At 54.7% G+C, this 23298-nt stretch overlaps 3 protein-coding genes across 8 annotated transcripts; 1 reads left to right on the top strand and 2 right to left on the bottom strand.

Annotated features, from left to right (window-relative positions):
* The first annotated feature begins 4894 nt into the window (after positions 1–4894).
* Positions 4895–15196, top strand: GFAP (glial fibrillary acidic protein). 5 transcript variants are annotated; one of them, XM_005668709.4, is made up of 10 exons: positions 4895–5357; positions 6364–6424; positions 6597–6692; positions 7739–7900; positions 9344–9469; positions 9648–9868; positions 10441–10484; positions 10859–10978; positions 12510–12595; positions 13592–15194. In XM_005668709.4, exons 1-10 carry the CDS (start codon positions 4909–4911, stop codon positions 13631–13633), a joined length of 1407 nt encoding a protein of 468 aa, XP_005668766.2. In that variant the 5' UTR covers positions 4895–4908; the 3' UTR covers positions 13634–15194.
* Positions 15197–15958: 762 nt separating this feature from the next.
* On the bottom strand, positions 15959–17475 carry FAM187A (family with sequence similarity 187 member A). The gene has a single exon (XM_005668744.4). It carries the CDS (start codon positions 17473–17475, stop codon positions 16234–16236), a length of 1242 nt encoding a protein of 413 aa, XP_005668801.1. The 3' UTR covers positions 15959–16233.
* On the bottom strand, positions 15959–23298 carry CCDC103 (coiled-coil domain containing 103). 2 transcript variants are annotated; one of them, XM_003131330.5, is made up of 4 exons: positions 23119–23298; positions 20575–20726; positions 20056–20188; positions 15959–19228 (listed from the first exon to the last, which is right to left on the bottom strand). In XM_003131330.5, exons 1-4 carry the CDS (start codon positions 23143–23145, stop codon positions 18797–18799), a joined length of 744 nt encoding a protein of 247 aa, XP_003131378.2. In that variant the 5' UTR covers positions 23146–23298; the 3' UTR covers positions 15959–18796. The 2 variants fall into 2 exon arrangements, with proteins under 2 accessions (XP_003131378.2, XP_084840566.1); XM_084984440.1 differs by having other exon boundaries at positions 22600–23203.

The raw sequence follows: 23298 nt of genomic DNA on the forward strand, positions 1-23298 counted from the left end.
CAAGGGGAGAGGGCAGCTCCTGTCCTGTGGGTGACTGAGTCCGAAGGAGGAGACAGACCCTCCCCTTAGGGGGATCCCAGTCTGATGGGAAGACATAGGTCTAGCATCCGGAAGTCCCCATCTGTGGGGGCCCCCGTGGATGGAGCCCACTGGGGGAGTCAGAGAGGCGAGGAGGCAGGGTGAGAAACAGCCTCTACTCTGAGTCTCCTCCAGGACAATGGGCTGTAACTCTCGCATGTCCCCTGGGAGACCCAAAGGCACGAGCAACCAGCAGTCTGGGGACAAATGGTGCTGATTTCCACTCTCTTCACTGCTTCACTGCTGCTTCCCACCCCCAACCTCCGCATCCCGTCCACACTTCTGGGTAACTTCCTTTTCGGGGCCCTGCCCATACACTGTCCCTGCCCCAACCCCCAAGTCAACAGGACACGGCAACTCCCCTAGAAGACCCAGCTGCCCCTCCCTGGGGGCCACCCCAGCACAGACACGCTCACATGGAAAGAGGTAAATTACCTGGTAGGTGTTATTAAATGGAAGCTATGATTTGCTGAGCATTTGCTGTGTCCAGTTTTCACTGATTTTCTTCCTCACAACTACCTTGGAAGTAAGTATGTTTAAGTCCATTTTCCAGATGTGAACATGGAAACAGAGAAGGTTCCTGGGTCTTACAGCTATTGAATGGCTCCGGCTTTGCTTTCTCCTGTAGAGGGCACTGCCATAGCAGTCAGGGGCAATTCTAGTCATTCCCTCTGGGTGATGCACATTTAGGTTTTAGAAAGCCTGCCTGGAGCTCTGAGACCAGCTCTCTTCTTGCTTCTGAAGGGCTATGGCTTCGAGGCAACTGGGACCTGGGCAGCTGAGTACTGCCATCTAGTGGCCACCAGGGATTGCTTCCCTTCCTCAGGGATGGGTCCCTGGATGGATGGACATGGGGTTGGCCAGAGGCCCATGTTTTCTCCATCCTGCTCATGCTGGCTGACCACCATGCTGCGCCAGGCACTGGGACAGAGGCATGGGAGCAAGTGGAGCCAGTGGGCAGCCGTCGAGGGCAGAAAGGTTCAATTGAATCAGAGGCTGGCAAATTTGGAAAACACTGGGCAGCTTGGAGTTGGGTTGAGGCCAGCAGTAATGTTGATCTGTCCTGGCAGGTACGTGAACCTCGAGGCAGGAGGGCATCCTGGCAGATTCTGATGGAGGGGATGGGCACAGGAGTGGGAGCTCATCTTGTCCTCACCTCCGTCTGAAGTGGGCACAGCTTGGCTGAGGCCATATGGAGGGGTTCTCGGCATTCCTCTCCCCGTGACCCTCGGCATTCTGCTGTCTAGTCCAGAAGTCAGTCTAGGGACTGGCCTGAGGCTTTGGATGATGGGAACTTCAGATTGGGGAAGAAGGAGAGGAGGCGCCACAAAGAATGGGGCCCAAGCCAGGCCAGGATGGTGGGAGTAAAGGTGGAGCCAGGAGCTGTGTCAGCCTGGGGCCAACTGCACTGTAGTGTGATCCAGAGCAGAGAGAGGAAGGACAAAACTGGCCAAGTGAGTTCCCACCATGGCGCAGCAGAAATGAATCCGACTAGGAACCATGAGGTTGCGGGTTCGATCCCTGGCCTCGCTCAGCAGGTTAGGGATCTGGTGTTGCCGTGACCTATGGTGTAGGTTACAGATGCAGCTCAGATCTGGCATTGCTGTAGCTGTGGTGTAGGCCAGCAGCTGTAGCTCCGATTCAACCCCTAGTCTGGAAACCTCCACATGCTGTGAGAGCAGCCCTTAAAAACAAAACAAAACAAAAAACTGGCCAACAATAGGGCTTGGTTACATTAATGCATATAGTGGAAGACCAGGCAATTCTTAAAATGATGATGTAGATAAATATTTATTGGTGTGGAAAGATGTTTACAACATATTGTCGAGTAAAAAAAGCAAATTACAAAATAATTTGTACAGCATGAGCCCACTTTAAAAAATGAATTTATATGTGTAGGAAAAAATCTGGTAATGTTTATATCTCCAGGTGGCAAAATTATGGTTAATTGATTTTTTTGTTTTGCTTATCTGTATTCTCTGATTTTTCTGCAATGAATGGATAATAAAAAATAGTGAAGGTCTGACAAACAACTATGAGCACGTCTATCTACCTCTTTGATTCTCTGTGTGGACATCCTTAGATAGCTAAGGGCACGGAGATGGGTCTAAAAGTCGGATGGGGGTTGCAGGTGGAGGGAGAGAGCCCGTGTGTGTGACAGGGGCCCAGGGAGATGGCTGAAGGGGGTGAAGAAGGAGGCCTTATCTGCCGCTGCTCAAATAAGCCCGTGTTTTAGAGATAAAGGTACAATTACTGAGCATCCCTGACAAGCCCTTCCTGCTGTATTACATCTTTCCCCTCCAGGACCACTTTGTGCTCATTTCAACTAGATTTCCCCAGAACAAAGAGAGAAGGCCAAACACTGTGACTCACCCAGGAAGCTGGAAGGGCAGCCGCTACTCCCAGCCACAAAGAGGAGTTGGGACAAGGGTGTGTCCCCAGTCTTATTCTCCCTTTTATCTTTTTTTTTTTTTGGCCACCCCCAGGCATATGAAGTTCCCAATCCCGTTGCGCCACAGTGGGAACTCCACCTTGTTCTTCCTTTCACTCCATGCCCCCGCCCCATCCTTCCCTAGCTCCCTCACTTGCAGTAGGAGCGAGTCACCGGGCACCCCCTCCTCAAGATTCCCTCCCCTCCCCATGCTACTGCTCAGGACCAGGGTCAGAGTCAGCTAAAGAATTAAGGATTCTCTTGGAGTTTCCATTGTGGCACAGTGGAAACGAATCCAACTAGGAACCATGAGGTTTCGGGTTCGATCCCTGGCCTCGCTCAGTGGGTTAAGGATCTGGCGTTGCAGTGAGCTGTGGTGTAGGTCGCAGACACGGCTCAGATCCCACATTGCTGTAGCTGTGGCGTAGGCTGGCATCTGTAGCTCCAATTTGACCCCTATCCTGGGAACCTCCATATGCCGCAGGTGCAGCCCTAAAAAACAAAAAAAAAAAAAAAAAAAAAAAGAATTAAGGACTCTCACTTTCTCTCTCTGCCTGGGACTCATAGGGAATTCACAAGCAGCCTATAACATGCCCAAATGAAGGGCATCTCCCCCAGCATAGAAGAGGGGCATTGCTCAGACAGGAGCGGAGGGACCGAGACGGCTCTGAGAGCTGGGGAGGGGACGAGTAGCCAGGCCTTGTCTACAGAGCCGGAGTCCTGGCAATGCTAGGCCACCCCCCAAGGCCTTCCCCTGGTGCCCACTGAATGACTCACCTTGGCACAGACACAATGGTCAGAGGTGGGCACAGAGCCTGCTCCCCACTGCACCCCAGCACCCCTCAGATGCTTTCCGAGAAGTTCTTTGAGCCAGGGGCTTGGGCTGCATCCCGCCTAACAGGCTGGCATCTTGGGATAAAAACAGCACAGCCCCCTGGGGGCTGCCCTCACTGTGCGACGCCCTCACCAGCGGCAGAGAACAAGGCTCCATTCAGCAAGTGCCCAAGGAGAGGGATCAGAGGCCCAGGCATGGGCAGTGGGGGTGGAGGCAGGGGGAGGAAGGCTGCCCACTTCCCAGAAGTCCAGGGGCACCGATGAGCCAAGAGCCTGGGCTGGGTGCTGACCCTGGGCAACCAGATAGAAGGGGTGGATGGATCTGAAATCTTGAGGGGCAGCAGGGTCCAGGTTCCTGGCTCCCAGTTTAGACCCACCGGCTCCTAAGTTCCCAAACCCATCCATCTCCAGAGGGCTTTCCCAGCTTCTCAACCTGATGCGTGGGAACTTAAAGGAGATAAATCTCTAGCGTGTGAGCGAGGTGAGGGGGTGGCCAGGGAAACAGCGTGTCACAGGAACAGAGATGGGAGGTGGGACAGCCAGCTCATTCATAACTGCTTTGTGGAGCTGTCAAGGCCTGCCTCTGGGGGTGGAGGTGCAGGGAGGCTGAGCCAGGACAGCGGCGGCATGAGCCTAATGAGACTGAGAGCGTCATAGGGAGAAGACCAGAGAGTCAGCGCCTGATCCCCTTGCCCTATCAGGGGGCGCACGTTCCTTCCGTTGTCCCCACACTGCTGGACAGAGGCCTCCATTGACCCTCTGGACAAAGGGCTGATTGGGATTCCAGCCCACGGCCCCACAGCTCCAGGCGGGGGATGGGGAAGGTGGGAATGCAGACGACTGGGTTCCGAGGGGAGGGCTCCAGGGGGCCATTGAGAATGAGGCTGGCAAAACCCACAACCCAGGCTGTTCCTTGAGGGTAGGGAACAGGTTTGTTCTTCAAATTCCCAGCATCTAGCGAGCACTGGAAGGAGAATACAGAGCGAGGAAAGGCCTGGGGTATGGGGTCTAAGAGTTAGAAGACAGGGGACTTTCTGCTGTAGCTCAGCAGATTATGAACCCCAACTAGAATCCACGAGGACGTGGGTTTGACCTCTAGCCTAACTCCGTGGGTTAAGGATCCGGCGTTGCCGTGCACTGCGGTGTAGGCCGGCAGCTGCAGCTCTGATTCAACCCCTAGCCTTGGGAACTTCCATATGCTATGGGTGCAGCCCTAAAAAGACAAAAGAAAAAAAAAAGTTAGAAGACAGGTCAGAGGTCATCAGGTCCAGCCCTTCCCTGACCCACATCACAGAGAAGAGGTCTCCTTGCCCAGGGATCAGGTCCCCAGACCCAGCATCAGCCCCACGAACTGCCCACTGGTTCCTCTGTCTGCAGCCAGGCCTGCCTCTGGGCAGTGACCCCGATGGGGTGAGAGGCGCTCTCCTAACGGCTGGGCTGCAGCCCAGCCCCACCCCCTCAGGCTATGCCAGGGGGGTGTTGCCAGGGGCAGCCTGGGCCGTGCCAGGCCGGCCCACTCCTCCATAAAGCCTGCACATCCCCAGGGGCAGCAGAGCCAGGCCAGGATGGAGAGGAGACGGGTCACCTCAGCGGCTCGCCGCTCCTATGTCTCCTCCTTGGAAACGGTGGGGGGCGGCCGCCGCCTGGGTCCTGGCCCCCGCCTGTCCCTGGCTCGAATGCCGCCTCCACTCCCGGCCCGGGTGGACTTCTCCCTGGCCGGGGCCCTCAACACTGGCTTCAAGGAGACCCGGGCCAGTGAGCGGGCAGAGATGATGGAACTCAACGACCGCTTCGCCAGCTACATCGAGAAAGTGCGCTTCCTAGAGCAGCAGAACAAGGCGCTGGCTGCCGAGCTGAACCAGCTGCGGGCCAAGGAGCCCACCAAGCTGGCCGACGTCTACCAGGCCGAGCTGCGAGAGCTGCGGCTGCGGCTCGACCAACTCACCGCCAACGGCGCCCGGCTCGAGGTGGAGAGGGACAACCTGGCGCAGGACCTGGGCACCCTGAGGCAGAAGTGAGGAGGGGGCCGTGGAGAGGGGCTGAGGAGGGGGCCTCGTGATCAGGGAGGACTGAGCTCCCGAGGGGGAGCACCTGCAGGCAGGCAGACCTGCAGGGTCTCAGGCAGGGGCTCTGCCTCTCTGCCCCCCGGTTTCCCACCTCTGGGAGGGGAGGGCTCTCCTTGCTCCCCAAGGTGATGGAGGGTCTAGAGGAAAGGAGGCCCAGAGTCTCAGGCGTCTGGTTCCCAAAGACCTTCCTCCAGGGAGCCGGGGTATTCCCAGAGCTTCCCTGCTGAGGAAAGCTGTGCGGGACAGTCAGAGACCCCAGCAGGCAGGAGTCTCTGCCTTTCTTTCACTGTAGGGCCTTGTGACGGTGGACGGGGGGCATGCTGTGTGAATGTGAGCCCAGATCTGTCTAAAGGAGGAGCTGGAAGGAGATTTGGGGTGCACCAGGAGGACTGGGCTCGAGGGTAAAGGAAATAGGGGAAAGAGCAGGCAGGCCTGGCTTCAGAACACAGGCAGCTCTGCCTGTCACCAGCTTATGACCCTAGAAGGACACTTCAGCTTGCACAGCTGTGAAGTGGAGACCTTAATAAAACCCATTTCTAAAAGTCAGAGGAAACCCCAGGGCCATGGTGCTAGCCAAACTTGCAGGGGATGCGTGTGTGCCCTCAAGTGCTGGAGGGTGTGTGTGTGTGTGTGTGTGTGTGTGTGTGTGTGCGTGCGCAGCAGTGATTGTACATTGGTGGAAGCACCTGTGTAAGCAGGAACAGGTGCACCAACCCTGATAAGCACCTTGGTAATGAGTTCAAGCCAAGGCCTTTGTCTGCTCAGCCTCCTGGCCAAGACTCTGCCTAGGATCATTCTGCCCCCCTCACCCACTCCCTCTGCCACTCCACTGGTCCTGGGAGTAGGAGGGGGAGGCAGAGGATCCCTCTGGAAGCCACCTCTAAGGAGACTCTGGGCAGGGGTCCAAGAGTCTTCAGAAGAACCTGGACCCAGGAATGTGTCCCCTTCCCCCAGGCTCCAGGATGAAACCAACCTGAGGCTGGAGGCTGAGAACAACCTGGCCACCTATCGACAGGTCAGGGTGATGGAAGGGAGGGACCAGGGAGGGGGAGAGTGTTGATGGCAGCCCACCCAACCAGAGCCCCCAAGCCCAGGCCTCCGGAGCAAAGGAGGGATCAGACGAAACCAGGAAGGGGAGAGGAGGAGTCTGGAGTCAGAGCAGCCCCTTGTCCCCCACCCTACTCCAGGAGGCGGATGAAGCCACCCTGGCCCGGCTGGATCTGGAGAGGAAGATCGAGTCTTTGGAGGAGGAAATCAGGTTCTTGAGGAAGATCCATGACGAGGTAAGGCCAGGACAGAGGGAGGAAAGGCCCACACAGAGAGGGGAACTGAGGGAAAGAGACAGAGAAACAGAGAGATTGAGACAGAGATATTCAGAGACAGAAAGAGACAGAGGAGGTCCTGTGTGGCTCAGCGGGTTAAAATCTGGCACAGTGTCCATGAGGATGCCAGTTCTATGCCTGGCCTCGCTCAGTAGGTTAAGGATCCGGCGTCGCTGCGAGCTGCGGTGTAGTTCATAGATGCAGCTCGGATCTGGCCTTGCTGTGGCTGTGGTGTAGACCACAACTGCAGCTCCAATTTGACCCCTAGCCTGGGAACTTCCATATGCCTCGAGTGTGGCCCTAAAAACAATAGAAAGAGAGGGAGATTGACAGAGGAAGAAAATGAAAGAGAGAGAGAGAGAAGACAGAGAGAGACTGAGGGAAACAAAGATAGAGATAAGAGACCCCCGGCCCAGCCCCCGGCCCCTGGTAAAATGCACACAGACACAGACTCCACTTACTGAGAACTGCAATGGGCCGAGTTGCCTCCCGCTTTTCTTCAGGGCCGTCCTGTGAGACAGGAACTCTCCCAGTGTTGTCTCCTTTTCACAGAAGACACTGACGCCCAGAGAGGTTAAAGAACGTGCCAGTGTCACCCAGTTAGTCTCTGACTCCAGCCCCTCTGCCGCCTGTCTCCATTCACATGACAGCCACTCACGTGAAAAAAAAAAAAAAAAAAAAGACCACTAAGCTCTGACTTCAGATTATGGCTTCAGAATCTGTGACTTTATGGAACCTGGGAACCCATAGGCACACCCATTCCACAGGGACTCGGTCACTCTCCCAGGGGATCACAGACTCACTGTCTTCCGGGCCTGAGAGGAGCACGTTAACTACCCCAAACTGCCCCTAGCCTGGGTCATGCCACTTCCTCTGACTAGGCGTGCCCCATCTCCCTGAGCCAACATCCGTGTCTGAGGGCAGCAGAAGAGAGCATGAGGCCGTAGGGACACTCCAGTGACAGCCTGGTCCCTGAGCCCTGGCATCCTTTCTTTCTCCCTGGCCAGGAGGTGCGGGAACTCCAGGAGCAGCTGGCACAGCAGCAGGTCCACGTGGAAATGGACGTGACCAAGCCCGACCTCACAGCGGCCCTGAGAGAGATTCGCACGCAATATGAGGCTGTGGCAACCAGCAACATGCAGGAGGCAGAGGAGTGGTACCGGTCCAAGGTAGCCCTGCCTTGGGGCCAGCCTGCCTCCCAGGCGGCCCTCCTGGCTCCCTGCAAAAGAGCTGGGGAAGGAGGGTGGAGGAAGCCAGGAGAGGATCCTCTGAATGACTGACCTTCACCAGAGAAGCGTGGTGACCTGCCTAGGGTTACACAGGCACTGTTACTTCCAGGAAGCGCGTAGTAGCAGGAGAAGTGGTATTTCTGTTACTATCAGTCAGCACTGTTGTGTATTAGGCCCTGTGCTTTGCACGGGTTATCTTACCATGAAGTAAGACAGTAAGACAATCTCTGTTAGATCAGAGAACTGAAATCCAGAGAGGTTAACTAATTCACCCAAAGTCACACAGCTCCTGGAGTTCCCCTCATGGCTCAGTGGTTCATGAATCCGACTAGGAACCATGAGGTTGCGGGTTCGATCCCTGGCCTTGTTCATCGGGTTAAGGATCCGGCATTGTTGTGAGCTGTGGTGTAGGTCGCAGATGCAGACTGGATCCCACGTTGCTGTGGCTCTGGCTACAGCTCCGATTAGACCCCTAGCCTGGGAGCCTCCATATGCAGCAAAAAGCAGCCCTAGAAAAGGCAAAAAGACAAAAAAAAAAAAAAAAAGTCACACAGCTCCTAAGGAATAGAGGTGAATTTCCAAGCTATATCACTTGGAAGGCTGTATTCTTGGTGCCTGCACTGTGTCCTGGGTTACTGAGCATCTATTGCACGCCAGGCACTGCCTGGGATACAGGGACATGTGTGACCAGAGAGATATGACGTCACCCAAATGTGATGTCTATGGAGAACAGAGCAGGACCGAGTTTATGCCCAATTTAGGCACAGGAAGGAAATCATAGAAGGGAAGGCGCTGGGGCCAGGCAGCACCGGCAGACCAGGAACATAAAGAGAAGAGGGAAGGACAGAGTGCGGGTCAGAGCCTGAGCAGAGGCCGAAAAGCACAGAGAGGCGGGGGTGCTGAGATCCTGGCCCAGCCCCTGGAGCTGAGGAGTGTAAGTGGCAGAAGCCAGGGATGGTTCTGAGCAGGTCGAGGTCTGATGGAGCTGTGAGGGCTTCATTGCAAGCTGGGAGGGAAAAAGGCTATTAGAACCCAGGGCTCTGCTCATCAGAACACACTGTCTACGGTGGGAGAGGAGAGAGTTCAGTCCGCGGATGGAGTTGCCAGCCCTGGAGAGTCTGGATTCTGGGACAAACACTGTTCATTCATGTATTGCCTGATCGGGCCCTGCTGCTAGGTGCTGGAGGTGTAGCCTGTCCTCTGGCCACAGTCCCTGCGAATAATCCCACCCAGGGCCAATGATCTGGGGTGAGCTGGACAACGACCTGGGGTCCCGCCCATCTCCGTGATCTCCCAGACACCGTGCCTCCCCAGCGGCCCACGTAGCTCGGGCGATAAGCGGCCCCAGCCCGGCCCTCAGCATAAGGTCCTCTCCCCACCTAGTTTGCGGACCTAACAGACGCCGCGGCCCGCAACGCGGAGCTGCTCCGCCAGGCCAAGCACGAGGCCAACGACTACCGGCGCCAGCTGCAGGCCTTGACCTGCGACGTGGAGTCCCTGCGCGGCACGGTGAGAGCCCGCAGGGCCGAAGGTGGGGAAAAGGGGTCGGGGAACCCGAGGAGGGGACCTGCAGCCCTACGAGATGCTGGAGAAGGGCCAGGGGGCGGGGCCAGGGCTGAGGGCGGAGCTCTGAAAAGTTACTGGGGCGGGGGCGGGGCCTCGAGGGACCTGCCGGTTCCACCCACAGAACGAGTCCCTGGAGAGGCAGATGCGGGAGCAGGAGGAGCGCCACGCGCGGGAGGCAGCGAGTTACCAGGAGGCGCTGACCCGGCTGGAGGAGGAGGGGCAGAGCCTCAAGGACGAGATGGCCCGCCACCTGCAGGAGTACCAGGAGCTGCTCAACGTTAAGCTGGCCCTGGACATCGAGATCGCCACCTACAGGAAGCTGCTGGAGGGCGAGGAGAACCGGTGAGCTCTGACCAGCGGCCCTCTGTGCGGCCTCGCTCCCTTCAGGGACTGTCTTATTCAGCTTCGTGTCCAGCCCCCTCCTATCCCAGTGCCCAGCACAGTGCTTGCCAAACACACAGTTGGTATTCGAGAAATGTCTGATGAATGAATGGATGAATGGATTTGATTCAACCCATGTTGATTAGGTCCGAGGATAAGGACTTGGGTGACCTTCCAAAGTAAGAGGCTCACTCCCTTCCCTCCCAACAAAGACTGGACTTCTTTTCCCCTGACCAATCTCTTCCGCCTCCTGGGAACTCTCTTTGCCACTCTTCGCCCCACCCCCGCCCTGCCATCCCCCCAGCCTCCACTCTTTTGAATAGAGATGTTCTCTGCGCAGATAACACTCAAGTCCCTTGCAGGCTCTTGAAGCTACTCCAGGGAGTTTGTTGGCTGCTGGGGAAGCTAAGAAATGGGGTCGACCTTTCCTAGCAAGGAAAAGAGCCCCGAAGCTGCCATAACCCCGGACCAGGACGTGGCCTGGGGATGTCTTCAAGCAGCCTGGTCACCCCCCTCCCTCTGCTGTCTTTCAGCATCACCATTCCTGTGCAGACCTTCTCCAATCTGCAGATCCGAGGTCAGTAGAGCAGGGCCTTGCGGGCAGAGTGGTGGATTCCTGCCCCCTCCCCCAGGCCTGTGGGTTGCTGTTCTGGCCTGGGGCCGAGGACTGGGGCAAAGGGGTCTGGAGCTCTCTTCAGGGGCCTTCATGATTCACTGCAGAGCTTCTAGCCAGATCATATCACCCCAGGGCATTGCAGAGGGGGCTTGCAGCCACTCCTGTCCTGCTCTGCCCTGTGTCCAGCGCCCTCCCATCCCCGCTCCCCATTCTATTGCAGAACTGGGTGAGGGTCTCAACCTCTGTCCTGTCTGCAGGTCCCTGAGCAAGCTCTGCCCATCCAAGTGTTTGATGTGTTTTTTTGTTTGTTTGTTTTTAACTGCTTGTCACTACAGGGGGCAAAAGCACCAAAGAAGGGGAAGGTCACAAGGTCACAAGACATCTCAAAAGCCTCACAATACGAGTTATACCAATACAGGCTCACCAGATTGTAAATGGAGCCCCGCCGGCTCTCGGTTAGCTGCCTCCCTCTCAGACACGGTGCTTTTCTCAGCTTGACAGGGAGCGAGCTTCACCCAGTCCACTTCCCATCCTCATGGGCTCCTTCCTCCCAGGTTTCCCTAAAGGGCCAAGCCTGTGTCATTTTTCCCAGCAACCTCAGCGCCCAGCCCAGGACCCGGCACAGGGTAAATGCAGGTTAAAGTAGCAGAGCTGCCCCCTGTTCAAGGTGGTAAGTCCTCGGATGCTCAGATGAGATGTTCTGGGGCCTCTGAGCAAATGCTGGCCTCTCCCTCACCTCTTCCCCATCACTGGGAGGGCCCCTAGAGTCTCGCTGTGCCCAGTCGCCAGGCTCTCTGCTTGAATGCGTCTGTCCCTAAGGCTTGGTTGTTCAGCTCAGTGCTGATTCAGCCCAAAGGATTATTTCTCCCTGGACTGCTGCTCTTGGAGTGAATAAAGCTTTATGTTCCCTGCTCTTAATTTAATTTAATTTTATTTTTGCTTTTAGGCCTGCATCCATGGCATAGAGAAGTTCCCAGGCTAGGGGTCAAATTGGTGCTACAGCTGCCAGCCTATGCCACAGCCACAGCAATGCATGATTGGAGTCGAGTCTGCGACCTACACCACAGCTCACAGCAACGCCAGATCCTTAACCCACTGATCGAGGCCAGAGATCAAACCCACAACCTCATGTATCCTAGTCGGATTCGTTACTGCTGAGCCACAACGGGAATTTCTCCCTGCTCTTAATTTTAAATATTAGTGAATGTGACATGTTATATTTTTCTCATTGAAGGGGGTAAAAACTAAATTACTTCTTCCTTGTATGTGGCCTTCAAATGATTCTTAGCTAAGGAAAGAAAAGTCTTTTTCCTTCTGGGCAAGAAATTTACAAACACTAGCTATGCATGTCCCAGGGCTTAGTTCAACATCAGAAGGGTTAACCAGCTAGACCAGGTAGAGGCAGTAACTGTCAAAAGCCAGACAGAAAAGGGTCACTAGGGCCCAGAGAAATGGCAGAGAGAAGTAGGAAAGGGGAAAGAGGGACAAGAAAGGGACCCATGTGTATCAAGCCCTGATGTGTGCCTGTTGTTAACTGACTCCTCAGTCTCATCTAGAGAAGTAGAAACCAGTATCCCCATTTTGCAGATGCGGAAACTGAGGCTGAAAGAGGTAAACTAACTTGCCCACAGTCATGTGGCTGAGCTGAAACTTGAGCCCTGGCCCGCCTGACTTTAAGCCCCACGTGCTCCTTCCTTGGCACAGCGCTAGGTTGACAGGCAGGCACAGGCCAGGCAAGGGCTTACAGAGGGGCTGAAATGCAGCCAGGCCAGGGATGGAACAGGGCACTGGACAGAGCAGCCAGTACGTGCATGTCACAGTGGGGGCTTAGGAGATTGCCAGCCCCTTTGGAAATGCCCAGGCCCTCTCTGCCTGGTTGGATAGGCTTTTGCACTCATGGTTGGGGGTTTCATGGGGAAACAGAGGTGGGGGAGGATGTCTAGTGCCCTGAGAGCCCATGGAGACCTCCTTTCCTCACGCCTGCAGAAACCAGCCTGGACACCAAGTCCGTGTCAGAAGGCCACCTCAAAAGGAACATTGTGGTGAAGACCGTGGAGATGCGGGATGGAGAGGTGAGGAGGGCAGACCCGAGATTCTGGCCCCAGCAGGCTCTGGAAGAAAGCCTGGACTGGCACATAGGTGCTCAATAACTCACAGCGGCTCCCCGGGGAGGCTCTGGAAGAGGGGAAGGAACCTGCATGTAATTCAATTCCCCAGGTCCTCCACTGGAAGTTCGAAAGGGAGCCTGGGTGCCGAGGTCACCGGGTGGGGTCCCAACTCTGGCTTTCTCCCTTTCTCACCCTCAGACCCAGGTGCCCCCATGCCAGGCTTGGGGGTAGGGAGAGAAAGAAAATTAAAGTTAGCAGATTTCACTCCCAATTTTCAACTTCCTGCTTGGGGAAAGGAACCTGCCAGAAGAATGGGAAGAGGGGATTGGACACAACTCCCTCCCCATCACACCAGCAACAGCAGTAGCTAATCTCACAGCACCTCACCACGTGCCAAGCACAGTGCTAGAGACTCACTGGTGTTACCTCATTGCCCCTCTGACTCCTGCACAGGGGTGTTCCTGTGGCCCCAAGGAGTTCCCTTATGGTACAGAGGGTTAAGGATCCAGTGCTGGCATTGTAGTGGCTCAGGTCACTGCTGTGGCATGGGTTCGATCCCTGGCCCAGGAATTTCCACATGCCATGGGCCAGGCAAAAAAAAAAACATTTTTATTTTTTTGTCCTTTTAGGGCCACACCCTCGGCATATGGAGGTTCCTAGGCTAGGGGTTGAATTGGTGCTACAGCCACCAGCCTACCCCACAGCCATAGCAACATGGGATCCAAGCTGCGTCTGCAACCTACACGGCTCATGGCAACGCCAGATCCTTAACCCACTGAGATAGGCCAGGGATCGAACCTGCATCCTCGTGGTTGCTTGTGGGTTCGTTAACCACTGAGCCACAATGGCGACTCCTTTTAAATGGAGGCTGGGGACTTGCCCAAAGTCACATAGCCTAGCCATGGTGGAGCTGGAGTCTGTATGGGCTTCTAACTGTGGCACCTTCTCTGTCCCCTGCAGGTCATTAAGGAGTCCAAGCAGGAGCACAAGGATGTGGTGTGAGGCAGGACACACCGGGTAGTCCCTGCCCTGCACTCTGAGGGGCCTGCAGCAGGAGTCGGGGTAGTCACTCCTCCTGCTAGCTCATTTTCCCAGACTCGCGTTCCCACCCCCCCCAGCTGCTCCTCTTCCCCCTCCATCTATGCCGGCTTGCTGCTCTAGGCGCCATCAGCATTAAGCCTGCCAGGTAGCACTCACCCCCACTCCCAGCAACTCTAACAGGACACTCAACCCAGGTGGCAGCCTGAAGGGGTCTGGCCAGCAGCTTGAGTTAGAACTGAGAGGGAGCAAAGAAGTTGGGGAGAGCAGGGAGACCTAATAAATCACCCTCCATCTCCTGAATCCCTGTTGTCATGGCAACTGTTGCCAGAGCCGGAGGTGTCTGGGGGTATCTGGGAACTGGGCCTTTGAGTTTCCTCAGGCTGCTGGAGGAAAACAGAGACTCTGAGGCAGGAAGGGGAGGTCCCCACAGGCAAGGAGGCCCTGGCCAGAGGCTTATTCTTCTAGACTGACCCTGACCAGTCTGAGGGTGGGTGGGGCTATCCTGCCACCAGAATGCCTGGCCTGCCCAGATCACAGAGGGGGCTCCTGAGTGATGGTTCAAGTGTCTCAGCCCCACTGAGCTGCCATGTGGGCATGCAGTGGGCACACGGGAGCTTGGTTCTCAGCACTTGGGGGAACTACAGTGTAAGTGGAGAGGGAAGGGGTGCTGGGAGGGAGTAGAGGGGGCCCTGGCTCCTAGGCGTGGGTACAGAGAGGTCAAGCCCAGGAGGACTCCCCGCATACAGGCTGGAGGGGGGCAGGTAGAGAAGGGGGGGGGAGGCAGTTGGGATAATGTTTGACATCAGAGTTGGAGGCTGTGGGCAAGCAAATGCACTTGGCCTCTGGGTCGTGGGACTCAAGAAAGTGACTCATCCTCTTGAAGATGGTGAAACAGGAGAGAGAGAGACTGCTGCTTGTAGGGGCAGGGCCCACTTTATCCCGGTTCTTTGTCCTTTTCCTTGTTGCATAACCCCTGCCCACCCAGGTCTGTGAGCCCCTGCAGCTGCCACCACCTGACTCTAGCACATACTACAGGAGAAGCCTTTGCTACACGGCTGACCCTCTGCTCCCCACAGTGACCACTGCCCTTCCCTAAGCCAAGGCCCCTCTAGTCCCCTGTTAGTTAAATACGAAATGTCCCCCCTGTGTTTTAGGTAGCATCCTATTTTATAGCTTGAGAAACCAAGACCCAGGCAGAGTGAAGACACTGGTTTGTATTCCTGCAGCCTGGAGGCAGGCCAGCTTGGGGCAGACACTTTGACCCAGAGCACCTGTTCTGCTGTCTGCGGGAAGACTGACGGGCCCGAGATGACCGGTGCCCACAAGTGGGGCTAAGAGGGCCCACTCCAGGCTCCCCCTGTCCCCTCTAAGGCCAGAAAGAGGGAGAAGTAGGAGCCCCTCCCTCTTTCCAAGACTGGGTGCCCTCCTGCACTCCCTCCTGCCACCCACTCTGCTAACCTCAGGGCACCCTGCTGCCTTTAGTCACTGACGTAAATAAAGACAACTGCTGTGGCCTTCCCCAGAGTGGACTCTGATCTGTTCAGCAGAGGCTGGGGCTGGGGGAAGGGGGGCAGGAAGTAGCCTTGGACAAGACCCAACTTGCTTATCTTGGGACCCCACCACCACCACCACCCCTGGCCCCAGCAGCCGCCACATGACAAACCCCATCTCCAACTCTGCTCTGCCCTGCAGCCCTGGTGCCCCCTCCCCACTTCCAGCCTTTGTTTCCCACCCCTCTCCTCACCCCTGGCCCCCAGCCTGGGTGCAGTCTCTGAGGAAAGCCCTAAATTTAATCCCCATTTTCCTCATCTATTTCCCTGTGCTAGTCTCTACCTTCTTTCTTTCTTTCTTTCTTTTTTTTTTTTTTTTTTGCTTTTAAGGGCCATACCCACAGCATATGGAGGTTCCCAGGCTGGGGTCCAATTGGAGCCGTAGCTGCCAGCCTACACCACAGCCACAGCAACATGGGATCTGAGCCGCCTCTTTGACCTACACCACAGCTCACAGCAATGCCAGGTCCTTACCCCACTGAGGGAGGCCAGGGATCAAACCCTCAACCTCATGGTTCCTAGTCGGATTCGTTTCCCCTGCGCCATGACGGGAACCTCTCTACCCTTATTTCCAAACCCACCATTTCTACCTGCCAATCCTGGGATGAGGCTGGGAAAGAAGGCAAAGAGGGTATATACTAGGTACCCCGACTTTTCTCTTCCTCTCTCTGCTACCCCCAATTCAAGCAGTAATCACTTGGCAATCCTCCAAGGCAAGACAATAAAGCACCTCAAACACCGTTCAACACCAAACAGCTGATGAATATTAGGTTTTCGTCTTTTTTCTCAGAATGTGAAGTCAGAAGACCCGTGGCTACTTCCATCCTGGGCCTCAGTCCCCCGCCCCCCACCTGCCTCAGGCTTCCCCACTTCCCAGACCCGGACCCAGACTGGTTTGCGAAAGTGGGGAGCCCGTTAGAGCTAACAACTCTGTCCACATGTCCCAGCCCAGGACGCCCACCCAGAGGCACCCGGTATCATTTAACAAAACGTATCTGAGCACAACCAGAGCTAGGGGGAGAGGTCGGGCCAACAGCGAAATAAGTGACAGCAGCAACGACAGAGGTGAACGGTGACGAAGACCGCCGTGATGAGCAGGTAGCCTATCAGGGTGAGCCGCAGGGCGGCGCGAGTCTCGGGGTCGGAGAAGGAGGCGGGGTAGCGGCCTCGCTGTGTCACGCCCAGTCGGAACCCAGCGATGCGCTCCCCCTGCCGCCAGCAATAGTAGATGCCCCGGTCTTCCAGCTGAGTGAAGCGGATGTGGAGATGGTTGCCGTGGTCGATGAACACCCTCATGGACCGGTTGACGCCCCGCAGGTACTGCGTGCGGTAGAGGTACTGGCGGTCCTTGTCCCAGGCCACGGCGTGCTCGGGCCGGGCCCCGGGGCAGGAGATGATGAGTCCGTGGCCCAGCCTCTGCTGGTGGAACTGAATGGGGACCTGGGGCAGCCAGGGCCGGCTGCCCACTTTGGACACGTAGTTGAAGATGGCCATCACGCCCTTCTGGATCTTCGTCGTCTCGCAGGGCACCAGGCAGCTCCGCACCAGCAGCTCGGGGGTGTGGTCGCTGACCTTGGCCCGAAGCGGCCTCGGCACGGCCCGGGAGCCACAGGACACCACGTCAGGCAGCGTCCGGCGGTAGCGAGGGGAGAGGTCCGGGCTCTGCAGGTAGCACAGGCCAATGCGCCACTGCTCCCCGCGCACCCCGCAGCGGTCGCAGGGGGTCCACTCCCAGAAGGTGGTGAAGACGCGGAGGCTCCCGTGGTACTCGTCTGCGAAGGGCTCTTGGCCCTGGTCCTTGAAGGTGGCCACCATGCCCTCACCGCTCTGGATGTCCACGTCGTAGGCGTAAAAGTAGTCCCCCTTGCGGGTGCCGCAGAAATACAAGCCCGAGTCCTCGGGCTGGGCCCGGAAGACCAGCAGGCTGAACATGCGGATGCTGAAGCGGACCAGCATGTCGCTGCCCACGCGCACCTGCGCCGCCTCGGTCAGCACCCGCCCATCGAAGTCCGTCAGCACCTTGGTGTGGCTGCTACCCAGGTGCTTCTGATAGTACCAGACGACCGCAGCCACCTCCTCGGGCTTGCAGTGGCAGGGGAGCTCAAAGCTCATGTCGGCCAGGTAGGCTGCATTGTCGAACATCAGGAAAGCCGGGCAGGGCGTCCTCTGAAAAATGTTCTCCTTCTCCACAATTTCAAAGGCCTGGAGACTCCCCCACACCCACAGGAGCACAGTGGTGTGGGCCGGGTTCATGCCTGCACAAGGGAAGGGTCGGGGTGGGGGTGGGGTGGGGGGGTGGGGGGGAGAATGACTGACGGCCTGGGGAGCTTCTAGAAATCACTTCTGGGAGGAGACATCAGCGTGAGGAGAAGATTAAGCAGCCAGGAAAAACAGCAGCCATCTGGAGAGGAAGCCGCTGAGGACCGGGCGATTTACTCCCAGTTGCTCTAGGAGATGCGCTTCGAACATACCAGACATGATCTTGAGGGAAACCATTCTAGAACCTGGCCCTCTCTCCCCTTTCTAGAACACTAGCACTCACTCAAGAATGGGTCAGGGGAGGTCAGAATGAGAGGCAAGGCCCCAGACACCAGGACAGGGAAATCTCTGCCTCTCTGCTCCAGGCCCTGTTCCACCCACCTGGTAGAAAGGTCTTCCCTTTGGTTAATTCAGGAGTTGAAAGAAACCTTTTTTTTTTTTTGCATTTTAACGCTGCACCCATGGCATATGGAGGTTCCCAGGCTAGGGGTCCAATTGGAGCTGTAGCCTCAGCCTACGCCAGAGCCATGGCAACATGGGACCTGAGCCGTGTCTGTGACCTACACCACAGCTCACGGCAATGCCAGATCCTTAGCCCACTGAACGATGCCAGGGATCAAACCCACAGCCTCATGGTTCCTAGTCGAGTTCCTTTCAGCTGCGCCACAACAGGAACTCCGTGAAGGAAACCACTTTGCCTGCACATCTGGACATCTGAAGAAGCCTGGGAGGCTGGCCGGATCTGAGCTGAAAGCTTGGGAGTTTCCCAGGCCCAACCTACACGGGAACTCGGCCCCTGGGAAAAAATAACTCTACCTCATATGAGGTAGTATTTTATCCTTTCTCTATTAAATGTTTATTCATTGGTTTTCGGTTACACATACTCCTGTTAAGCGCTATGGGAAAAATAAAAATAAAGAGCTATGGAGATCAGTATTTGTTTACCATGGAAGATTAACAATTTGGCTTTTTCCTTTTTTGAGCGGAGGCTGTAACTGGGGGTGCCAGTGTTTGGCTGGGCGCACACCCATCTCTCAGGGTCATGGGCCAGTGACCTGGCAGACTTTAAGGGTGGGAAGCAAACCTCTTTCAACTTCTTGGGCCCTTGACCATCCTGTGGATCTACACAGGTCAGAACATGGAGCCCCAGAGGCTGGAGAAGGGAAGACTCAATTCCTGCTTTTGCTGTGAAAATTCCCAGTCTACAAGGGAACTGGGTGTGGTCCTTTCATTACAGTTCTGCAGAACCCCCAAGGCAACAACCAAAAATTGCCTCCAGTGACCACTGGGGGGCCTCTGAAAGTAACAGGTCCCATCACTCCACCCGGTACAGCCTTAGCAGCTCTTGTAGGAGACTCTCCTCCTCGCGGAGCCCACCAGGCTGCTCCCCCAGATCCTGCCCCTCCAGGCTGGGGGCACTCATGGCCTGCAGCTTCTGAAACAAGGCTTTGCAGCTCTCTGTCTCGGTATGGCTCATCAGGCTCAGGTTCAAGGTGAAGCGCCTGGTGCCAGCCAGGCTGTGCAGGATCCCCAGCACCACTGACCCGTCAGCTGGCCTCACATGATCAGCTAGCACCACCAGCATCTCCCCTAGGAGTCCAAACCCCACATCCATTCGGAAGAGGTGGCCCAGCTTTGGACCCCCGAGCCGCAGCAGGGCCTCGTAGCGCTCTGGCCCGTTCAGCAAGTATCGCCGCCAATCACGGTAGAACTCAGCTGAGGTCTCAGGCTGGAAGAGCGTTTTCTCCTGGATCATAAAGGAAGGAAAGAGAGTCCAGAGCTCTTCCAGCTGCTCTGTGACCGTAAGAGGGAGGCGGAGTCTGCGGGTTTTCATCTGAGCTCTGGTACCGCTCTCTGAGCACTGCCAAGGCTATGGGCCCTGTGGGTCTCATTTTCAGATGAGGGAACTGGGGATGGGAGGGGGAGGGAGGCTCCCAAGGAACCCAGGCTATGATTGGAGATTCTCAGTTGTACCAGGATTTTCCTATTGATGAATGTGGATATAGCCCGGCTCTAGGACAATAAGTCAGTTTACTCTGAGAGGGGGGTAGAGGGGGAGGTAATTGGAAACCTCAGGAGGAGAGAAAGGAACTCAAGATGGGTGTCAGAATCTGACAGGCTGGATCTTCCTCCCAGCACTGCCAGAGGATCATATACTCTATAGCATGTAACCCAAGGCAGAGCAACCCAAATCTGAGCTGGGAGTGCAAGCCACTAGGCTGATTGAAAGGGCCGGCCAAACCCACCTTTCTGACTTGTTCTGCCCCCTTTCAGCCTCGCCACTCACTAGTTACTTTTCTTTCTGGGACTGAAGGCAGAAAACTGCCTCTGTTGGCTTAATGAGATAAATGAGAAAAATGTATGTCTTTGTAAGAAGATAGGATTCGAGTTCCCGCTATGGCACAGTGGGTTAAAGGATCCGGTGTTGCTGCAGCTGTGGCATAGGTAGAAGCTGCAGCTTGGATTCTATGCCTGGCCAGGGAACTTCCATATGCCATGGGTGCTGCCAAAAAAAGAGAAAAAGAAGACAGGATTGGAGATTTAGGGCAGAGGATAATGCTGGGACCCACCTACCGGAGAGATTTCAGTGGTGTCATCCTGGGAGGGCCTTCCCTGAACAGCGTGACAATTCCAGGGCACAGTCCTCTTCCCTCCTACCTTGTCCTTCCGCTCCAGTGGCTTTAGATGTGATGCAAGGACAATACCCCTGTGGGCAAAGGACGGAGATTAGGGGAAAGACCCAATGCTGCCTATAGGTGTGAGATGGCTGGATTTTCCATAATATAGGCTGTACCTGCTGGCAAGCCAATAGTAACAACAGCAACAATAGCTGACAACCTTTGAGCACTTCCCAGATGCCAGACATTGTGCTCAGAATCTTCTATGCAATAACATTTAATCATAGCAATGGTTACTCTCTTTTACAGATGAGGAGTAGAGGCTCAGATTAGTAAAATAACTTCCACAAGATCACACAGGTAGTAGAGAGCAGGGCCAGGACGGAGCCCAGAATTGTCTGACTCCAAAGCACTGCTCTTATCTACTATTGTAAATCATTACAGGGGCGCCTGAGAAAAAGGGCATTAAGCCAACCTGAACTCCTCATAGGAAGCCACCCTCTGTTCCACTGCCCGTAACTTGGCAGCGTTCTCTCGTTTGTACTTCTCATCAGCGGTGAGGGCAGCCTGCAGCTCTTTCTCCAGAGCCTTAAAGTCAATAATGTCATTCCTTTCCATGGCCTGTGCCTGCGAAGACAAAGGGAATGAGTGTCAGCTGAAGGTCAATATCAGGGGTGGGGGTAGGGGGTGTGCATCTGGATTCTTTGCCAGCCCACAAAATGACTCCAAAACACTTTGGATATTGTGTTACTTACCTTGGAGAGTGTGACAAAAGTCTAAAAATCTAGTTCTCTCTTTTACAGAGGGGCATTACATAGTGAGTTTTCGCTTAAGACTTGTCACTGTGGAGTTCCCGTCGTGGCGCAGTGGTTAACGAATCCGACTAGGAACCATGAGGTTGCGGGTTCGGTCCCTGCCCTTGCTCAGTGGGTTAACAATCCGGCGTTGCCGTGAGCTGTGATGTAGGTTGCAGACGCGGCTCAGATCCCGCGTTGCTGTGGCTCTGGCGTAGGCTGGCAGCTACAGCTCCGATTGGACCCCTAGCCTGGGAACCTCCATATGCCGCGGGAGCGGCCCAAGAAATAGCAACAACAACAACAACAACAAAAAAAGACAAAAGACAAAAAAAAAAAAAAAAAAGACTTGTCACTGAGAACAGTGTCTTGAATTTCAATTTAGTGCCCTGCCTTAATTTTGTTCTCTGCCTCTAAAAGTATTTTTTAATTGAAGTATAATTGACACACAATGTTATACGAGTTTCAGGTGTACAACATAGTGATTTGATATATACATTGTGAAATGATCACCATGATAATTCTAATTACCACCTGTCATCATTCAAAGTTATTACAGGGAGTTCCCTGCTGACTCAGCAGGTTAAGGATCCAGCATTTTCACTGCTGTGGATTGAGTTGCTGCTGTGGTGCAGATCTGATCTCTGGCCCAGGAACTTCCGTATGCTTTGGGCTCACTCCCCCCAGAATTGTAATAACTTAATTACTTTTTTTGGGGGGGGGGGTGCAGAAGTTCCCAGGCCAGGCATTGAACTCATACCACTGCAGCAATTCGAGCCACAGCAGTGACAATGCCAGATCCTTAACCACTAGGCCTCCAGGGAACTCCCAACAATATTATTGACTATATTCCCTATTCTGTGTTATGTTCCTATGTCTTATTTTACTCCTGGAAGTTTGTGCCTCTTAACTGCCTTCATCTATTTTGCCTATCCCATTACTCCCCTCCCCTGTGGCAACCACCGGTTTGTTCTCTGTGTCTATAAATGTTTGTTTTGTTTGTTTGTTTTTTTAGACTTCACATATAAGTGAAATCATACGATATTTTTGTCCGACTTATAATTCCCTGTGGTATCCTATAATCCCTTAGCATAATACCCTCTAAGTGTTGTTGCAAATGGCAATTTTTCATTCTTTTTTCTAATTTTTCATTTGTTTTTATTCTGTCTCTAAAAATATTTGGCTGAGGAGGCATTTATTTATTCAGAATTCAGCCCCTTCCTGCTTCCACATGGGTCATTCCATAGTGAGTTGTGATAGAGCTTCTCACGCCAAAGCAGAACTATTATAACTGATTCCTTTTATATATATTTTCCCCCTTCATTTGAACCATCTTTATTTGAATTCGATTTTTCTTTTCTTTCTTTTTTTTTTTTTTTTTTTTTTTTTTTGTCTTTTTAGGGCTGCACCCACATCATATGGAGGTTCTCAGGCTAAGGGTCGAATAGGAGTTGTAGCCACCAGCCTATGCCACAGCCACAGCAATGCCAGATCCGAGCCACGTCTGCGACCTACACACAGCTCACAGCTCACAGGAAAGCGAGATCCTTTAACCCACCGAGCGAGGCCAGGGATCGAACCCGTGTCCTCATGAACGCTAGTCAGATTCGTTTCCGCTGAGCTAGATGGGAACTCCCTTATAAATGACTCTTAGGTCCAGGGATAAAATTGTACCCGTTGTTAAATGTCTTTAACAAGAAACATACTTTCAACCCAAACCAGATGCAATGGCTGAACAGGAAATCAATTAGATGTGGTAGAAGAGGGGACTCAATGATCCCCATTCCCAAATCCCTCTGTCCAGACCAGGGCTAGAGCACAGGTCCCTGGGTACTTGGGTAACCTCTTTAGTTCTGCCACTGTATTTCTGCAGCCTCCGCGTATCTGAGGCTGATTAACCCGTTCCGTAAGATCACCTATATGGGTTCTAATCTTGACTCTGGCATTTACTTGCTGTGAGACTCCTTTGAACCTCAAACTCCAAAGAATTTAGTGCTTTGAGCTAGATTAGGTGGTGAAGTCATCATCAACAGCCCTAGGGCAGGAAAGCAGATCAACAAGCCCGGAGCCCTCCACCTCCACCCCAACACAGTAAGCGGAACACCAAGGAGGAGGCTGGGCTGGCCAGGAACTGAACTCAGGTGATCCGGTTCCTGTTCAATCCTGAGCCCTCCCCACTCACTGAGTAAGTACAATACCTAACCCTCCCGCCCCCTGAACTTCACCCCAGCAGCCCCGGCCTTGGTTTCCATTCTTTCTTTAGGGATCCCAAACCTAAACGGCTCGACGTAGACCACGCCCAGCAGCTGTGGTTGCCCAGCAACTGCTTCAACAGGCCCGCCCACGTGACCGGCTCGAAGGCCCCACGTCAGGGTGGCCCCGGGGCGCCTGATCAGATTCACTCT

The sequence above is a fragment of the Sus scrofa genome, chromosome 12, assembly GCF_054392235.1.
Source record: "Sus scrofa isolate SSC_HxYL_T2T_F1_AM1 chromosome 12, Sscrofa_HxYL_maternal_Yorkshire_Landrace_v2.0, whole genome shotgun sequence".
In the NCBI taxonomy this organism is placed as follows: domain Eukaryota; kingdom Metazoa; phylum Chordata; class Mammalia; order Artiodactyla; family Suidae; genus Sus; species Sus scrofa.